The sequence below is a fragment of the Pararge aegeria genome, chromosome 17 (genome assembly GCF_905163445.1).
Source record: "Pararge aegeria chromosome 17, ilParAegt1.1, whole genome shotgun sequence".
Taxonomy (NCBI): Eukaryota; Metazoa; Arthropoda; class Insecta; order Lepidoptera; family Nymphalidae; genus Pararge; species Pararge aegeria.
In genome coordinates, this window is record NC_053196.1 from 6,718,861 (window position 1) to 6,738,795 (window position 19,935).

Here is a 19,935-nt window from a genome sequence, read left to right on the forward strand (position 1 = left end):
CATTAGTACCTATAGATGGATTATAAAATTAATTTGACTATTTGTCTTTATTTTTTTTATATAGGTATGGTTTGTCGTATGTAATTTGTAACGTAAACCTATATGCTATAAACTCATCAGTAGGTAAGAAATTATCAAATGAATGAATCGTTACCTACGATTTCATTTCATCATTTCTTAGATTAGGTTTATTATTGGCTTTTTCAATAAAAAAACCGGACAATCATATCTATAATATATGCGTATTTATAGGCATGCGTATAAGAAAAGAAGCTGCAAATCGCTTTGTGCGAGTTGTTTTAGATATTGACAAAATTGAGACGAAAACCCTCCTGGAATCATTTGCTGTTGGCTCCTTCTTAGACATCACAAAAGAATACATTAGCGTAGGTAAACTAAAAAAAAAATATGTCGATGAGTACAAGCGTCGACCCCAGCCAGTATTTTACACAAACAAAACGTTTTGCAGTGAACACAGTATTACACTAAAAGACACCTATGGTTATACCCGTATTCACTAGATGCGGCAGTCGTGTGAATCGCACCTCCAAACGTGAGCGCCGATGGCGGTAAAGTACCGCTACCGATTATTTTGCTAAATGACTATGTACTGAGACCTGCAGGTTTACGCGGAACTGCGTATGAGGCCAGTGCCTTGATTCTCTCATCATCTACCTCCGTCTATTAATATCCAACAATTCAAAGGCGCATTGGGTTTTTGACCAGGGAGATGCCATAAAAAAGCGTAGCTCTACAACCGATAATCGCAAGTACCCATTCGGATGCAGCTTACATACAAAACTTTACGAGACTATTTTTTATTAAATACAACGTCCAAGATATTTTTAATAGAAAATAAAGCACCTATGATGTAGGCTTACCTATTCTGCGAATTTGATTAATAATTGTTATTAACCAACCATTAACAGATAATGATAAAAGAAGACGCCCTGGTCGTTGTAATTCAAAATTCATTTTTGTTTAAAAAAATAAATAATTGAAGCGTCAGGTATGTATATTTGTAGTGACTCTACCACCGGTTCGATAAGCAGATTCTACCCTACAGAAACTCAGTAGTTACTCTTTTCCAAAATCAACATTAACAATCATTTTTCTATCTTGCGGGAGATGAGAGCGAAGCTGGCTGCTTCCAATCTACCTGGTCATTAAGAAATTCATCAAATGTATAGTAACATCGCTGTATTAGATGTGTTTGCACCTGTTTTAAATGTATTTATTGGTAGGTCCAGACATCATGTTATAAAAGCGTAAACTCAACTCCACATAGGAGTTCTGCACCTTTCGCAGACGATATGCAGATATCACTAATTTATGTCCGTTTCCGGTTAGTCGATTTTTAATATGAGCTTTTTGTTTATATGGAGTAATATTGTGCCTCCCAAAGACTATATTATTATAAATAGATATAGTAAAGTATTTTTGTAAAAAAAAGAACATGGATATCATCAGGGAAACGAGGAAACGGCACCAATAACCTATCAAGCGTTTACCGTAAACCACCAAATAGGTAAAGCGATGCTCGAACCGCAATACGAGTTCGGCGGGTTAAGCGGCGTGCACACTGTTCCTTGTACGGCAACTGCAAATTATACGTTCACGTGTGGAGCTACCGCGTTCGCACAGTTTCGGAAGCATTAGGGGCTATTAAGCACCGTTAACACACGGGCTCATCACGAGCTCACGAGCGTCGTGAGCGATCTATCGAAGATCTTGGTAGCCCGGATACGGAGCAAGGTTTTCACACGGAGTACGCATGTATAAACTGCATATTGTGTTGTGTATTTTTAAAGAGACACAAGGAGTTTTTGATGTAAAACTTCTTAGGCGCATGCAATTTTTTAATTTTATTGAGAATTAAATAACAAAGTTACATATGTTTCAAGGTTCATGAACGTGTTGTGACACTATAGAGGAAAGATATAACTAATAGAGAAGGAGAAGGGAGTATAGAAGTACATACATATTTAGAACTATATTTAGAAGTTAACGACAAGGCTGGACTCCGCTCTCATATCTCACAAGCTAGAGAAATTCTAAAGATTGTCAACCTATAAAATTATGTTGAAAAGGAGTTTCTTGCCGGCTCTTCTCGGTAGCATCTACCATCCGAACCGGTGTTAAAGTTACTACAAACAGACTGACTTGACGTTTCAAAAGTGCTTAAAAACTAGGCCTACTTTGAAATAAAGAATTTTGATTTCCCGAGAGCATTGGTGCGTTGTCAGTATGTATTCTGAATGCATTTTTTTTTAATTCAAAATACTGTCCGTCCGTCATTCGCCAATACTCTTTTTAGCCGCGTAGGTGTTTTAAAAGATCTTTGAACCCTTTCTTTAGAGTTAGACCGAATTTACGAGCTTGTTTTAATCATCAAGTATTTCCGTTTATGGTGACTTTACCAATAGTGAGGCAGATTCTACCGAAATTAGCTGGACGAAAACCGCAATATTTTTATTATAAACAGTCTATACCCTCCAACCAACATAAAACAGCAATAATTGCTATCTGTGAGTTCCCAGCAGAGAGGCTGCTGTTTTTTGGTATTTAGGATTTTATGTAAACCTTTATTAGGTTTTAAAAAAATACAATTACTAAATAAAACTATATATTATATATATATAGGCATAATATTTATGATATTACTATGTTAAAACGTATAGGACTCTGATATGTGGCTAGACGCAACATGCGATTTCGTTAAAGTAAACCCTTAGACAAGTTTCGTTTAATTCATAGTTGAGTTTCATGTAAGACAAAAACTACATAAATCTGTCTACACATATTTGTAAAAGTGCTTAGGAGACAAGGGAATCAAGAATTGCACTGTGACCCTGTCAACTCGTAGCTACCACTACATTGTATGGTAATTATCTGTGGGCGACATTCTGACAGAGACGTGTAAATACATCATTAGTAAATGGGGTAGGCGCGTGTCGTGACGCATGTATGTCCTCGCCATTATTAAGTTTGACACCCATTTTGTAGGCTGTTTTAGTTAAATTTTTACCCAAATAGTTTCAATTAACTTGCCATTTTAATTAATTGTATTTAGGGTCAAATTAAAATTAAAAATTGAATTTGAAAACAACTGTTAACATTAACAACCTATAAGTATATATATGAAATTTTCATACACGAATGGTAAGGATGACAGTGCACTGTAGGTAAATACCTAAATTCAATATGGCGGACTCCCGCAGCAAACTTTTTTTTATTAAAATTCTAGCCGCCGAAAGTAGACCAAAATACGCCTGGTTCTTCTAAAAAGTTCTATTGAATACGACTCAGTATTTCTCCCTGTAAATACTCTACTAGAGCATCCTCAGGAGATGTTGACTTAACAATTATTCATGACAAAGTCAACATCTCCAGAAAATATATTATGGAAAGTAACCATCCTCCATCCTCACAAAGTCCTCTAATTGTACAGCGCTGAAAGGCAGGGTGTACAGAAAGACAGATTTAAATCGTTCTTTAAAGGTTTAAGCTATCGTTAAAATATTCATTATAATAGTATAAGGTTTATATGAGACATTGTATACTTACTTCAAAATTGCCGGAAAATAGCGGTTACATTTATTAACTTTTAAATTAAACATATGACGACGGCTGATTGGCGCAGTTTGCAGCGACCCTGCTTTCTGAGTCCAAGAAAATGATTGTGTGATGAGCATGAATGTTTTTCAGTATACTGAGTATTTATGTATATTATTAATAAAAATATTCATCAGTCATCTTAGTACCCATAACACAAGCTACGCTTACTTTGGGGATAGATGGCGATGTGTGTATCGTCGTACTCGCATCTCAAGGCACTCGATATCAAAATTAAGATTTTACCTTACCATAAGACAATATTGCATTTCAAGGAAACAGGAATCGATTTTCTGGAAAACTATTGATTTCTTTAACGAAACGATGTTTTTATCGATATAAAAATTTGCATCTTCATTATGATTTTTATGTCCACATTACTTAGTGATGATAAAGTAAGTCTAGATAATTAAAAAGTATATCTAGATAATAAAACCGCTTGGTAAGTATACGCGAGTAGCATAACCAGAATGAGTTAAGATTAAAACTTAATCGTTTGCTTTTAATTGTCCAGACCTTGTATTTAGTGCCTTTTCTCAGATAATTCGGTCCATTTCAGTGTCCCATATTAAAAGTTATCTCGTATTTGGTATTACGATTTTAAAGTTTATTATAGTTGTAAACGTGTATGCAATTATGACTGGGGTTACAGGAAAATTAAAATTAAAGTTCTCTTAAAGGTTAACACAATCACTGTCGGCGTCAATCAAAATGAAAATGTAATGTTAAATGAATTGTTGTTGATGATTTTTATGAGACGACTGGCTGAAACCGGCCGCTTAACCGTTTCTCTGTAGCTCCGGTTGATATTACATACTATATAACTACATTTAGGAACACAATTTACAAGTGATATTATTTAACGGTTGATAGGGTGATGATTAGAAGTGCGTGGCGTGGAATTCGTTCCGCCCGAAAGGGAGACTTCTTTTCCTACCTAGCTATTACCAAGGTATATTGCCCAGGTTTTACATAAAACCATTTTCCGTGACTCTTCATTGTCTGAACTGCGGTTATGAATTGTAACAGTAGTAGCTAACAGCTGATGTCTCAGTATACAGTATAACACAGCTGAATGCCCCCCTGACAGTCTAGACCCTAATTCATAGCGACTAGTGTGACCGCGGCCTTGTGTCCCGTGCCTCAACCACAGCCTATGTAGGTCGGTAGGCAAGTTACGCAATAACACGAGAACGTGGATTTTTCAATTTTTTTTTTATAATTGCAGGCCGATTGGCGCAGTGGGCAGCGACCCTGCTTTCTGAGTCCAGGGCGTGGGTTCGGTTCACACAACTGGAAAATGTTCATGTGATGAACCTGAATGTTTTTCGGTGTCCGGGTATTTATATGTATATTATAAGTATTTATGAATATTATTCATATAATTAATCATTAGTTATCTTAGCCATAATAAAAGCTACGCTTACTTTGTGGACTACATGGCGTGTGTTTATACTCGTATGTATATTATAAATATTTATATTCATAAAATAATCCATCAGTTATCTTCTTAGCCATAACACAAGCTACGCTTACTTTGGGGACTAGATGGCGATGTGTGTATTTTCGAAGTATATTTATAATTATTAATTTATAAAACAAAACATATTTGTTGGTACAAAATTCGCTTATTAAAAAAAAATCGCATAATTAAAAATAAACTGAAATAGTATCCACTGACCTGTGCTGACGCAAATTGTCCTGCCTTTTGAAACTCTTCCCGCAAACCTCACAACTGAAGGAGAGCTCGGGGCTCTTGTGGGTGCGCTCGTGTATCATCAGGTTGTACGACTTGGTGAACCGACGTTGGCAATACTTGCAGACGAACTCGCACTTGGGGCGCAGCTTACGCCTAAAGTCCCTAGTGTGATCCTCGTCGATTTGCATCACGGCGAACATTTTGTCTGGTCTATGGTGCTCGCTACGGGCGGGGCTACTGCGCCTGTGTGACAATGACAGCATATCAATAACACGTCAAACTAGCATGCATAGAGGGTGTGCAGAGGGTATGCAGATGATATAAAATGAAGAAAACCTCTAGTAAGAGTTATAAAAAACTTGAGGATAGGTACTGTAAGAGTTATACAAAGCCTGATTACTCCACTGCTATGTCTGGCCGGTAGTTTTATATGTTAGTGAAGCTTGGACTCTAAAAACCGATACTTAGAAACCTCTCAAAGCCTCTGAGATGTGGTGCTACCGTAGAATGCTCCGCATTAGCTGGACACAGAAAGTTTCTAACGTGAGAGACATTGTTTCGCTTGGCGCAAGACCGCGAGAACTGCCCTGAGCTGACGGCCAACCTCAGGCACAAAAAGAGAGAGAGAGAGATAGTAAGCCTACCCTTAAGTATTTATAACTCGTACTGGAGATTTTCTTCATTTTATATCATCTGCAAAACCGATGCATACCCTCTATGCAAGCCACTGCACGTACAGTCTTCTTTTATAGTAATAACTAGCCCGTGGCTTCGTACGCGGTAGTTTGTTTTTTCATGAATCATGCGGGAACCATACATTTTACCGGGATTAAAAACAAGTCTATGTATTCATCCAGGATATAATCTGTCTCCATTTCAAAATTCAGTCAAATTGGTTCAGTAGTTTTTGCTTGAAAGAGTTACAATCCATTTATCCATCCATACAATTATAGATAGATAGATAAAGTAACTTTATAGCAACAAAAACACAAAGAAACAATACTAAGAAAAACAAAGACAAAAGTACACAGTATTAGGGTGTAAAGGCAGCCTTATCATTAATAGAGTTAAATACATTAGCAGGATTGACGTAGTAGAAGTATTTCGATACCCAAATACGAGTCGTCGATTACGAGCGAGCAAATTTAGTACTGAGGGTACTGAGCAACACTGCGCAGGAACACATTAATAAAGGAACGCCTTTTGTATCCTGCTTCATTCTTCATGTGTTTGAGCTTTTTTTTTCTCGTCTTTCTTAGTAGTATACAAATAAAGAGTATAAATACGAAACGAAATGGCGCCCTATGTCTATCAACGTGAGGCATAGGTGTTTAGTCTAATGTGCCTGTAATAACAGACTGGAACACAGCAATGCTTTTTGGTGGCGGAAATAAGCCTGGCGGTAGTGGGTACTACCCAGAATGGACTCTGTCACAAAAAGCTCTGATACCATTAAAGTATATCTATACAAATACTAAACTCTAACATGCTAACGACAAAGTTCCCACACCATTGGAATTCGATAAGAGTAGTTCCTTATTTTCTATATTACTATACTACTACTAAAGAAGGTACATGTCAGAAATATAAATATTATTAATGCAAGTGTGTCAAATGGTTTGTCTTTCTTTCACGCAGCAACGTATTAAATAAGAGTGATAAAGGTTTATTTTTTATCCCAGTAGAAAAGCAATGGCTCCTACAGGATAGATTAAAAGTAGGTAATTCTGCTAAAACATCTTCATGCTAAATTGACCGGCAGGATTTTCGTGGAATTTCATAGGGTTTACGTTATTCTAGGTCTTTGATTATTTATTAAATAAAGAATACTGCTGTAAACTTGACGGTTTATAATATTAATAGTCTTTCTTTCAGGTACTTTAGCTTTCATAATAATAGTAGAGAAATAAGGATAAATTAGAAGGGGGACAAAGCCGCAGGCAGAGCTAGTGAGACGATTAGATTATAGCATCGACTACATAACAATATAATAGCTGGCTAAGTATCGTAGTGTTAATGCGCTTTTTACGATTAATAAATCGTTGAAGATATAGTAATTAACACGTATAAATGACTATCGAGACGTTAAATAAAACGTTTTCCTATTTAATACGCACCTTCTAATACGATGTGAGCCGGTAATGCTAACACTTTCACTGTACTTCTTATTTTAATAACACAGCAAGAGAGCCTTGGTTAGGTTTATTGGTTAAACGCGCTGTCAAAATACACGGAGAGCTGGTGACTAGATGTGTCACGGTAGACGTGCGACGTAGACCGGGTGCGTTTGGCAACTGCGCTGGCGAGAGGGTGCGGAAACTACTGATAACGTTACGCGGAAGGCGCGTAGCCCCCACCATGTGCGCTGCGCTCAATGAACAGGTAGCGAGACGGTAGGCTGGTGGCGCGCACCATGGAAATTATGCACTGTCTCACGAAGCTACGCGGGCGACATAATAGGGCAATATTTTGTAGAGATATACAAATAAATTGCATCAACATATATCAATTAGTGTTTCTGTATCTAGTCAGATATAGGTAGGTATAGTTTATTTCGCACAATCCATTTAATATATTATTGTTCTGCCTATTTTTCTTTCGTTTCGAACTTAGCTATTGCCAAAGCTAACTGGAGAAGATCTTGTGTTAAAGTGGTCCCTTGTGTAAATTTTTCATTGTAATTGAGATATTTTTACACATACTAAATAAATAATAATTCATTTACGTATCAACACAAGAAATGAATGCTATATTTTCCGAATAGCTTTATTAAAAATACATTTTATAAACATAGAGCATAAGATATTCTTATTATATCGGGTTTTCTTAAACTCTTGTTAATACAGGTTGTAGATAATAGTTTAATGCGTAGTTGTAATGATAAACTGAGTAAGTTTTTCGTAGACATAACTCTACGAGAATATGTTTTTTAGTACACATTCCAATGCGATTCGAACGCTAATATTTCATAATTCACCTTCACTTTGCTCATTTCTCGCTAGCTACCTCTATTTTACCTCAAGTACTAAGTATAATTACGGGTACAAGCATTAAAATGGCACCGATTACAGTACAGTACTCGGTGGGAAAGCCGCGGGTGGCTCGGGGCTACCGTGCGTGCGTTCCACTCACGATATTACTTATTTCGGCACAGGCGCGGCGCTTGCACCCGCTAAATTACCGTTTGCTCGGCTTCTGTTATTAGCCACGGGTTGCGGTTTCCAGTTTATATAGTTCCGCGTAATTCGAATGCCAATCATGAAGTTTTAAAGTCGATTTCTATACTTTTACTTCAAGCTAGGTAGTATATGACGACAATGCAGGTAAAATAATGTTGTCACTTTATTGGTTTTAGCTCCATTAATTACCATATTTTGTTAGTATCCAATATTTTATTTCTTCAAAAGTGTAAATCTTAAAATTCATTTGTATTATTAATATTAACTTTCTCCGTGTTTCATAAGAGGCATTTTTTATTATCATATCATTCGTATTAAAACAAGCAGATAGTATTTAATAATAACTTTAAAAATCAAAACGGTTTGTTGCAAATTGTGAGTTTCTAGTTATATCAGCTAACAGTTTTTTTAATTTGTTTTATCAGAAACAGACTTGTTATGAATTCTCATGACATAAAAGATTCATGAGTTATTTTTTGCTAACATTGTAACTGCAATAAAAACTATGCATTATCGTGGTATCACGAAACGATGGCACGCAAAAGAAGCTCCGTTGTAGAGATTTCGACATTTTAGCTACCATTTAGGGTTACAGTCTGCCGGTACCTTTTGATAAACATCTGATAGTCACGAAGTTCCCTCTTTAGTAGCAAAATAAATGCCTCTTATGGTATGAGAGATGGTCCCGAGTTTATCTTAAATTTACTGCTCATCTTGAAGAAATTATCGTCATTCTAAGGTAACAATAGCTGTTAACTCAACATTCATGTTCAAATAAATTTTGAAAATTTAAAGGCTTTATGGTTTAACGATACTGATACAGCCTGCAAACGCTGATGTCACTAAACTTTGAATTACTCAATTCTTCAGTTACTTATACCTATTCATTTTCTTAACGTACCAACCGAATACGAGTTAGTTTATTACAATTCAGATTGGTCTTATATCTTTTTTAAATTTCTCTACAAGGTATCCCTTGCAATCTCACCTGATGGAAAGTGATGATGCAGTCTAAGATGGTAGCGGGCTAACGTGCCTAATTGACTTCTACGCGACATCGTAAGGGAAATTTAAATCGCTTAGCGGCACGTCATTGTCGGTAGGATGGTAACTAGCCACGAGTGATGCCTCCCAACAAACCAGATCAAAGAAAATTCAGAAATTATAAATTCCAAAATTGCCCTTGCCTCTATATGGCTTGTATTGGCACTATTTGTTGTAAGAATATGATTATGATCCTCCCTGACATGATATTGGCGGAACTAACTTATGCAGGACTGGGATTAAGGAAGCGTGTCTAGCAGTGTGTCATAAATAAGCTGATCATAATGATAACTACTTATCAATTATAGGTAAACAAACAGCATTGTTGAAATGACGAAATTATTAACATAAACACTGACTAATTGTCAGTGTTTTATATTTAAAAAAAATTGTAAACGTGCCTTCAACGACTTGAGTAAAGGTTCCGTAGCCTTACCACTAAAGGAAAAAATCTAAAGCAAGGCTAAAGTGAAATCAGGAATTAAAGCATGCAAAGTGGGTTCACTGATGTGTTATCTCAATTTATATATGGTTTGGTTGAGTTAGAAACCACGGTGGATATACTACATATTAATTTAGAGTCTCTTATTTATGATAAGGAGGGTAGATAAAGTCAAAAGAAGGCAGGTATGATAAAACTATGTTAGGGTTAGACTATACGCTATTTCCGATTAAGGAACTCTAAAAATTTACAAAGAATTCAATAACTTATTAATATAACAATAGGTATCAGACCACATACTGTGAGGCAGATATTTTCCTTATAAACAAAAACGTTATGACTTATATCTGTGGTCACCGAAACGAATGCCGAAAAAATATCATATCTAGTTGCGATCTATCCGTGTCATTTGTTTTAAGGCGGATCTTTCGCATGAATCACGGTCTAATTTAAGCTCATCATTCTCAGGCAATTTGCTTCCAATCGATCGCTGCGATCGATCGCTATGACTCGTTTGCATCGGGACGTCGAATCACAGAAAGCTCGTGCAAGTAAAAGGACCGGATCACTAACTTATTGAAAATCTTATTGATGGATGGATGCAAGCATGATGGATGAAGATGGCATACCTGATAACAACTGGAAAGTCATCGTCTATAAACAAAGTGACACTTCGAAGGGCATGCAACGAACACGTTCTTCAAAGGCCGCCATGCGTCCATCAACAAAGGCTTAGGTTATAAGCCGCATGTCACTGGCAAGTAGTAATAAGCATGGCGTACTTCCCCGGACGAGTCCCTCTGTCACAAAAAGAACTACTACTGCTTGTGCCAGTATGCTGTGCAAGTAGCTCGCACCAATAACACGTGCAATATATAGATGGTATTCGAGGAACTTCCTGGCCGAGTGGTAAGCTGTGTGGAGCATAACGAGGCGGTCCCGGTTCCATCTCTGGCCTGGTAGAATGTTAACAGACGTACCGTCAAACGATATAGCGTTCCGGTACGATGCCAAGTAGAAACTGATTGGGGTTATGAGTTTAATATAACTGTCATACCCTAGCAGGTTCATACGCTACTATCTTAGACTATAGCAGCATTAACGAGGAGACCAGTCACCTAACGAATCCTTGTTAATATTATAAATGCGAAAGTGTCTTGGTTTGTTTGTTTGTCCTTTCGCTACGGCCTAATTAAGCAACGAATCAACTTTATTTTGGCATAAAGTTAGTTAGTTAATAGGACAGAGAGTAATGTAGGCTACTTGTTATTTATTTATTTATTTGTACTCTTTATTTGCACACTACAAGTAAAAAAAATAAAAAAAGAAAAGGCGGCCTCATCGCTTAGTATCGATCTGTGCTCTTTTTATCCCAGGGAAACAATCGTATCCCACGGGAGTTGTAAAAAACCTTAATAAACGGGCGAACGAACAGCTAGTTGTTTTTAGTAAAACTCGTGCAAGACTTGTACAAGTAAAACACGCGAGTGTACTTGTTAGTGGAATTGCACCAGATTGCATGCGATCTCCTAAACCGCGTGCGATGCAGATATAGGTATGGGCATACTCTTGCGATCCATGCGACGGGTTGCCAAGCGATTCAATGCTCTGTGTATTGACCCCTTTAAACTTTAAGTTGCGTTATATTGACGTACGTTCTACGGATTTCTGATTCATAAACGTTGAACTACTGACCTCTTGATTCATACCGTTCGCGGTACAGGTGCTGTTTTAATTAGAAATTTAATCGAACATTTGTTAAGTTAAATTGGCAAATTTATTTCGCCGAAACAAATCGTCATGGGTTTTAACAATAATAACATGTTAAGTAAGGTACAATTTAAGTTGTAAAATTCCATCGCCAACTATGTCACAGAATTGATAACAATTCAAACGTTGTGTTCCTTCTTATTCTGTATAAGCAGGTGCCCGCAACTTCGTCCGTGTTTTTTTCGGGGATTACTTTTCCCGGGATAAATCCTAACCTATGAAGTCATGTAAAGGTAACAAAGGCTATTTTTTTTAATTTTCCAGGGATCCTGTTGATTTTTTGGCTAAAATGTAAGCTGTGTCCATTTCGAGGATGCGAGCTTGCCAAATGATATGCGAAAAGTCATCAAGATTGTTGAGTTTAACAAACAGACAGATACATTTTCGGATGAACTCTATGGTTTTTATTTATGTTCCGTTAGTGACGTGGTTACGTATCACAAGGTTTAGTGTTAGATATTTTGTCACATAATATACCATGTAGAGTGGTTGCTTAGTCTACTAAGCACTGGCATTATAAGCTGCCCAATATTTATCACTATGACACGACTATACCTACGTGCTCTCCGAGGCACGGGGTGAACTGCGCTAATTTCCTTACTCTGGACTTATCCCGTATTGCTTTTTTACACAAAAAAAACTCTTTTGTTTAAATCATCATCATCATATTAATTCTCAACTCATTACCGGCCCACTACAGGGCACGGGTCTCCCCCCGGGTGATAAAATATCTCAGCAAATTAGAAAATCGTAACATATTCAGTCAGGCGAACCCATAATACAAAATTTATAGTTTTCTTAATTAACTTAATTTCAAATTAGGCAATTTATTTATATAGGCGTAAATTGAAATTCATCAATTTAATAAAATACTTAACAATTATTCGACTGACCGGGAATCGTACCCAGATACTCGAACAGGCTATCCACCAGGCAGTATTTGGATGCCACTGAAGAGCTACTTGACAAACTTGAAAGACTTCAGAATTTGTGCATTCGCTTTATCTTCGGATTGCGCAAATTCGATCACGTTTCTGATTTTCGTCGTCAATTAAAGTGGCTGCCAATTCGTTTTCGCCGGAATGTGCATATTTTAACTGTCCTTTACAACATCCTATATAATTCTTCTTCTCCTGGATATTTGTGTGAGCGTATAAAGCTATGTCTTCCGCCTACGAGACCCTTGCGGTCTTGCGTGTCAAAAAATCCTCTTGATGTCCCCTCATATAATACTATTTTCTTCCAGAAATCTTTCTCCGTCCACGCTACACACCTTTGGAACTTACTACCAGAACATATTAGACACTGCCGATCGGTGCACTCTTTTAAACACAATGTAAAGGAGCATTATCTATCGTTGTCATAGTATATTTATAGTATATTTATCACTGTTTACTTATTATAGATATATATTTATATTTATATTATATAAATATTTATTATATTATTTTTATGTATTTTGTATATATAGTATATTCGAATGTTATTGTATTAGTATGTAGAATTTTGTTATTATTTAGATATATTAAATATACTTAGTAGTTATGAAATATATTGTACCTTTATTTGACCTATACCACAATTAAATCATCTTACTCACATCCTGGGGTAGCTGGAAGAGATCTCTTATAGAGATAAGCTTTCCTTTGTACACTTCATGTATCTTATGTTCACAATCACAATTTATGGTACATAAATAATAAATAAAATAAATAAATAAATAAGTAATATATAATATAAAACAACAACATTATGCGTCACACAGTTTCGTCTCGAGGTGAGAGGTCTAAGGTGTGTCAGGTGTCTTAAAAGCTTGAGTCAACGCGTTCATTAATATCGAACTTCGGTGAAAGGGATTTACAGGTGTGTACGACGTTCTAACCAACTTCCTATAAAGACGTACCTTTTTAAGCGATGATAGCCTGGTGGTTTGACTTCGGCTTCACTTTCGGGCGGCCGAGTTCGAACCCCGGCACGCACCTCTAACTTTTTTAAGTTACTAGCATACCCTAGCATACCCAGGCTAGATTTTGCTTTAATTTGTTTAAACAATAAATTTTTAATTTAAGTCTCATAATATATTAAATGATTTATTTCTCTCCGTATTCATTATCTTCTATTCTCTTCTCGAGCGGGTAAAGATCTTTATCTACACCCATGTACACCCAACGATAGAATATCATCATATTAAATAAAAGCTGTATTTGACAGTTTGTCAGTTCAAAAATAGGAGTGCTCCGATCGTTACCAAACTTTACAGGATTACTCGCCAGGTCAATCCGGAGATTCCCTGAAAGTTTCATTAAAATCGGTCCAGCCGTTTCGGAGCCTATACGGAACATACCCACAAACTTTCTCTTTTATATAGATAGATGTGCGTTTTAAGCAAATAAATATCACTCGATGATACGGTGAATGAAAACATCGTGAGGTCACCTGCATGCCTTAGAGCTCTCCATAATGTTCTCAAAGGCGTGTGAAGTCCACCAATCCGCAATGGGCTAGCGTGGTGGACTATGGTCTAAGCCCTCACCGTGGGAGGAGACCCATGTCCTGTAGTGGGCCAGTAATAGGTTGATACGAGTACATTTTAATGAACATGACCCTAGGTAAAACTCATAAAAAAGTTGAGGATAAAGGTTCAGGCTGGGAATAAAGGCTACGAAAAGCTATAACTATCAAATCCGCGATTTCTGATATAATCTTGACGTTTTATTCCGCTTATATCATGTAGATAAGCCTAAACTGTCTTAAAGTCACCGTTGAATCCAAAGTTAATAATAATCAATGGAATCCAAAACCATGCATGACAAAAAATAGTGATCCTTATCTACAAAAAAAACTCATTGCGTCGCCTGCGTTCTGTTCTTCCAATTCCGACCAAAGTTATGTTGGCACATTCTCTTATTCTCTCTATTCTTGATTATGCGGACGCAAGCTATCTTAACCTGACCGAGGACCAACTGAACAAACTTGAGCGTCTTCAAAATCTCGCTATTCGGTTCATATTTGGCTTACGCAAATATGATCATGTATCTGAATTTAGACTAAAGCTTAAGTGGCTCCCTATTCGTCGTCGCCGGGATCTGCATGTTCTGTCGCTTCTGTACTGTGTGTTATTTAACCCTAAAACTCCCTCTTACCTAAAGGAGAAATTTAATTTTCTTGGAGTGCAGTCAGATATACGTTTTTGTCGTACGCTGACTTTGAGCATGCCGTTTCATAAAACTATGTTTTATAAGCATTCATTCATTGTTCAAGCTACTGAACTGTGGAATGCACTCCCAATAAGCATACGACAGTCAAGGTCACTAGACATATTCAAAAATGCTGTTAAAGCCCATTATCTTGAACAATCAAGACGACAGTGATTAACTCTTACTCATATTTAAGTATGTTTTAGTATATATTAGTTTATTATTTTTTATATTTATTATTATTAATATTTTATGTGTGTAATCTTGATAAGTATTAGTGTGTAATTGTTCGTAAGTATGTATATAATAATAATACACCCCACCAATCGGTTTCCCTTGGTTTTCCTAATCCTAAGGTTGCCTGGAAGAGATCGCTACTAAGCGATAAGGCCGCCCTTTGTATCCTACTTTTTAAGTTTATTTTTGTTGTGTCCATTGTTTTTTTTTTACTATTTGTGGTTTACAAATAAAGTGTATAAATAAAATAAATAAATAAATACAAACTCAATCTGCCATCTACAGATTCTGGATTAGATAGACAATACGTAAACCGACGTCCGAGCTTCACACGAGGCAATAGCATTTACCTTCGTGTTAATGTCTCCGGTCCCAAACCTTAAGGGGTCAACGTGAAGCCAATTTGGAAGGTAATTGCAATTTGGCTTCACGTTGGCAAATTGAAACTCAAAAGCTAAGATAATGTAATCATTGTGCCTATTAAAAAAAATGTACAAAAACCAGTATATTTATAGGAAAAACAAACTGTTAATTGAAGCGGATCTTTTTGCTAATGCCCGTAAGTTCATTGGAACATAAAACAAACCTTCAGCTTACAGTTTATACTAAAGCCAGAGATCGCTACTTAACCTTCCTACTACTTAAAGTGTCTTTTTTTGTTTCTCTTAACTTGTTAAAAGAAACAAAAAAAGAAACAAATAAAGAGTTTAAATATATAAATTACTGAGAGTTCTCCGTACTATATTTGTCAACTTTTACACTACGCGTCGCTTCACCCGTCCCTTGCTAGAATCGTAGCGTGATGTTATGTTTATCACCTTTTTCAATAAATAGACCTTTAAATGCAATAAAAGATTTTTTAATCAGACAGAGTAGGTACTTAGTTAAAAAAGCGCGTTTAAACATACAAACGAAAAAAACTCCATAATTACTATTAGTACGGATATCTCATACAATATGCGCATCAACATAATTCCATACATCCGACTCATTACAACGCAGGTAATCTCGCACCGGCGTTATTGTATGCAGAGCTTAAAGAATACAGAATACACCCTAATGATCTCCACAAAAACTGCCACTTTAAAGTTAATTACGCAAAATTCCACAAACGTACCGAGCACACGATTGTTAACAACATAGTAACGTAGCTAACCTCCGCCAATAAACATAAAGAGCTTTACACTACTTGTTTTCCATCGATAACCATTAATAAGTTCAGTACTTTGCCCGTAGTGTATAGGCTTCACATGTTGTAAAAAACTAAAGCAAGCAGTAAATTCAGAAATCTATCAAACTTATTCATTCACTGAACTATCAAATCAAGGATCAAACGTTGTAAAATAGCTATTAAGATGTTTTCACATGCGCAAGTACCTACCTATCGTGTAATTAAAATTTATCACTTACGTCTTAAAGGCGAATCGTTAATTTGAGCGTATTCATAACTCGGACGGGCGCACTTTTTATTGGCTATTATGAATTTGAAAAGGATTCCTTTTTTAAACGGTAGATTAAAAATTATTATAAGCTAAATTTTTCTTTTAAAATTGTTTTTAGTTACCGTTACAAAAATTATATCACAGGTTGTTGTTTTTATTTAAAAAAAAATATAAGAATAAGAAATGATGGAATGAGTAGATTGCCTATCTTATGGTGGCCCATCGCCAATGAAGCGTAGGTGTTAAGACTTTCTAAGTTGTGTCTAATGATGTCTTCATTGATTACGTCTTCCCTGATTATACCTACCCTGATTATTTATTCCCTGATTATGCCTACCCTGTTTACGCCTACCCTGATTATGCCTACCCTGATTATGTTTTCCCTGATTAAGCCTACCCTGGTTATGCTACTCTACTACTCTGGTTATTCCTACCCTGATTATGTTTTCCCTGATTAAGCCTACCCTGGTTATGCTACTCTACTACTCTGGTTATTCCTACCCTGATTATGTTTTCCCTGATTAAGCCTGCCCTGGTTATGCTACTCTACTACTCTGGTTATTCCTACCCTGATTATGTTTTCCCTGATTAAGCCTACCCTGGTTATGCTACTCTACTACTCTGGTTATTCCTACCCTGATTATGTTTTCCCTGATCAAGCCTTCCCTGGTTATGCTACTCTACTACTCTGGTTATTCCTACCCTGATTATGTTTTCCCTGATTAAGCCTACCCTGGTTATGCTACTCTACTACTCTGGTTATTCCTACCCTGATTATGTTTTCCCTGATTAAGCCTACCCTGGTTATGCTACTCTACTACTCTGGTTATTCCTACCCTGATTATGTTTTCCCTGATTAAGCCTACCCTGGTTATGCTACTCTATTACTCTGGTTATTCCTTCCCTGATTATGTTTTCCCTGATTATGCCTACCCTGATTATGTCTTCCTGATTATGCCTACCGTCATTATGTCTGGTCCCCTGGTCTCAAACATTGTGCCCACCACTGCAGACAAAACAGACGCAATGGTAAAAATCTGTCAAATCAACCATACACTCGATTAAAAAGAGAACAATGTAAACTTTCATAAAGGGCGATTTACACGCGTCTCGTTCAAAGGCAGTATTTATCAAGTTATTGTGTCAATGCCTTTATGCGCGCATCTAATACGGTCTATTACCGCGCTTTGAGGCCATTGTTCGTCTTTCACGAGGCTGAGTGCCGAGTCAGCGTGAGTCCATTCGGCTTTCGGCGTCCGCCTTCTTGGAATTTGAACAAACGTTGGCCCTGTCAGTGCATGTGCCGTCTTATTTGTGCAATTGTCTATGTTGGTGCTTTATTGTTGGGTGATTGGATGTGTGAATATTTGTCATCCATTATTATTGCATGGTTACTTGTAATGTAGGTAATTTTATCATCATCGTCCAGAGCCTACTTTGACATAGACTACACACTTTTTTTTTTATTCTACTACAAGTTAGCCCCTGATTGCTATCTTATCTTCTGGTTCAAATGGTAACAGTCTAATATGTTAGGGGTATCAATAGTTACCCATAATCGGTTTCGTACCAAGCGACGGCTGAAGCTTCCTACGAGACCAGCCAAAAGAAAATTCAGAAATTGTACTTTTAATATAAAAAAACTATTAATAAAACAGTTTCAATTTTATATTAAAGTGTTTAAGTTTTCGTAAATTGATAAATGGGCCTCATAAGAAGGCTTAGAGTCACTCAGCGGGCGATGGAGAGAGCTATGCTCGGAGTATCTCTACGCGATCGAATCAGAAATGTGGAGATTCGTAGAAGAACCAAAGTTACCGACATAGCTCAACGAGTCGCGAAGCTTAAGTGGCAATGGGCCGGGCACATAGTTCGGAGAAAGGATGGACGTTGGGGTCCCAAGGTGCTGGAATGGCAGCCCCGTACTGGTAAGCGCAGCGTTGGTCGACCCCCAACGAGGTGGACAGACGACATTAAGCGCGTCGCAGGTAGCCGTTGGATCCAAGCGGCTCAGAATCGTGGAACTTGGAACTCCCTACAAAAGACCTATGTCCAGCAGTGGACGTCTATCGGTGGATGTGATGATGATGATGATGATGAAATTGATAAATAATAAGACATTTTATTGATTGATATAAACTTTCATCAAATAGATTGCTGGATTAAACGCTGTGTAAAGGAGCATTAACAGACATTTTTTTTATCCTTATGTATTTTGAACACTAGAACTTTTTCAAGATTATATTTAGATTATATAAGAATATATTTAGTCAAAAAAATGCGAGATCTTAACTTTTATTAATTTTATTAGTACATTAAAACTGTACAAATGCTAAATGCGTCACAATTTTTTTTACAAACCGGTGTTCTGTTATATTTAAAATTATACCTATCTTTCATTATTCCCTAGAGCTTCTAGACTCTGTTCTACCGCTAAGTACGATTTCATTGTTAAGGATGTACTTAATTATTGTACACTAAAACAAAGAATATGGTTTTCCATAACGAAACCTATTTTACCTATTTCGACGGCCGATTGGCGCAGTTTGCAGCAACCCTGCTTTCTGAGCCCAGGGCCGTGGGTTCGATTCCCACAACTGGAAAATGTTTGTGTGATGAGCATGAATGTTTGTCAGTGTCTGGGTGTTTATATGTATATTCTAAGTATTTATGTATATTATTCATAAAAAAATTCATCAGTCGGGTACTAAACCCATAACACAAGCTACGCTTACTTTGGGGCTAGATGGCGGTGTGTGTATTGTTGTAGTATATTTATTATTTATTCATTATTATTATTTAGTTTACATAACACGACTAAATTTTTAGCATTTCAAGTCAATGATTAACCACCTTTTTTCGTAAGCTTAAGATCTATTCGCTTTTTCCTGGATGTAACGAAACGAAACTAGCTATGCTCGCGGCTGTACCCGCCAATATCTTAGTGTTACAATTTTTTTTGGAATTCTCGGTTTTAAAAGTATATACTTTGTAATACTCCAGTATGCAATCTATTTCTAATCTAATTACGTTAAGATTAGTTTAGTGGTCGAGTCAAACATAGGTAATACCTATATACTCAAAACCCATGTTATGAAGGATCCACTTTCGTCCGTCCATTCCGAACCCTTTATTATTTTTATAATCCCGGGATGAAAGTCTCATATGTCTGTCTCCATGATGCAAGCTATTTATGTACCAAATATCAATAAGATCGGTTCAGTGGTTGAGCCGAACGTAGCAAACAAACAAACAAACTATGGCAAAACGAAAACAAGAATCACTTTTTATAGTCGTAGGTTTATTCACA

General features: G+C 36.7%; 1 protein-coding gene across 6 annotated transcripts in view; it reads right to left on the reverse strand.

The window, feature by feature from the left end:
• The window catches only part of LOC120631177 (protein drumstick), a 45,064-nt gene that overhangs the window by 8,415 nt on the left and 16,714 nt on the right, over window positions 1-19,935 (reverse strand). For 4 of the 6 annotated variants that reach the window (XR_005659048.1, XM_039900642.1, XM_039900641.1 and 1 more), the window contains exon 2: window positions 5,297-5,557. Coding sequence is in view for 5 of the 6 variants with exons in the window: in XM_039900642.1 (XP_039756576.1) it covers window positions 5,297-5,514 (218 nt within the window). In the remaining variant the exon portion in view is untranslated. Of the gene's footprint in view, window positions 1-5,296; window positions 5,558-7,431; window positions 7,465-17,558; window positions 17,585-19,935 lie in introns of those variants that run through there. The other 2 variants (XM_039900643.1, XM_039900644.1) reach the window with 2 other exon arrangements.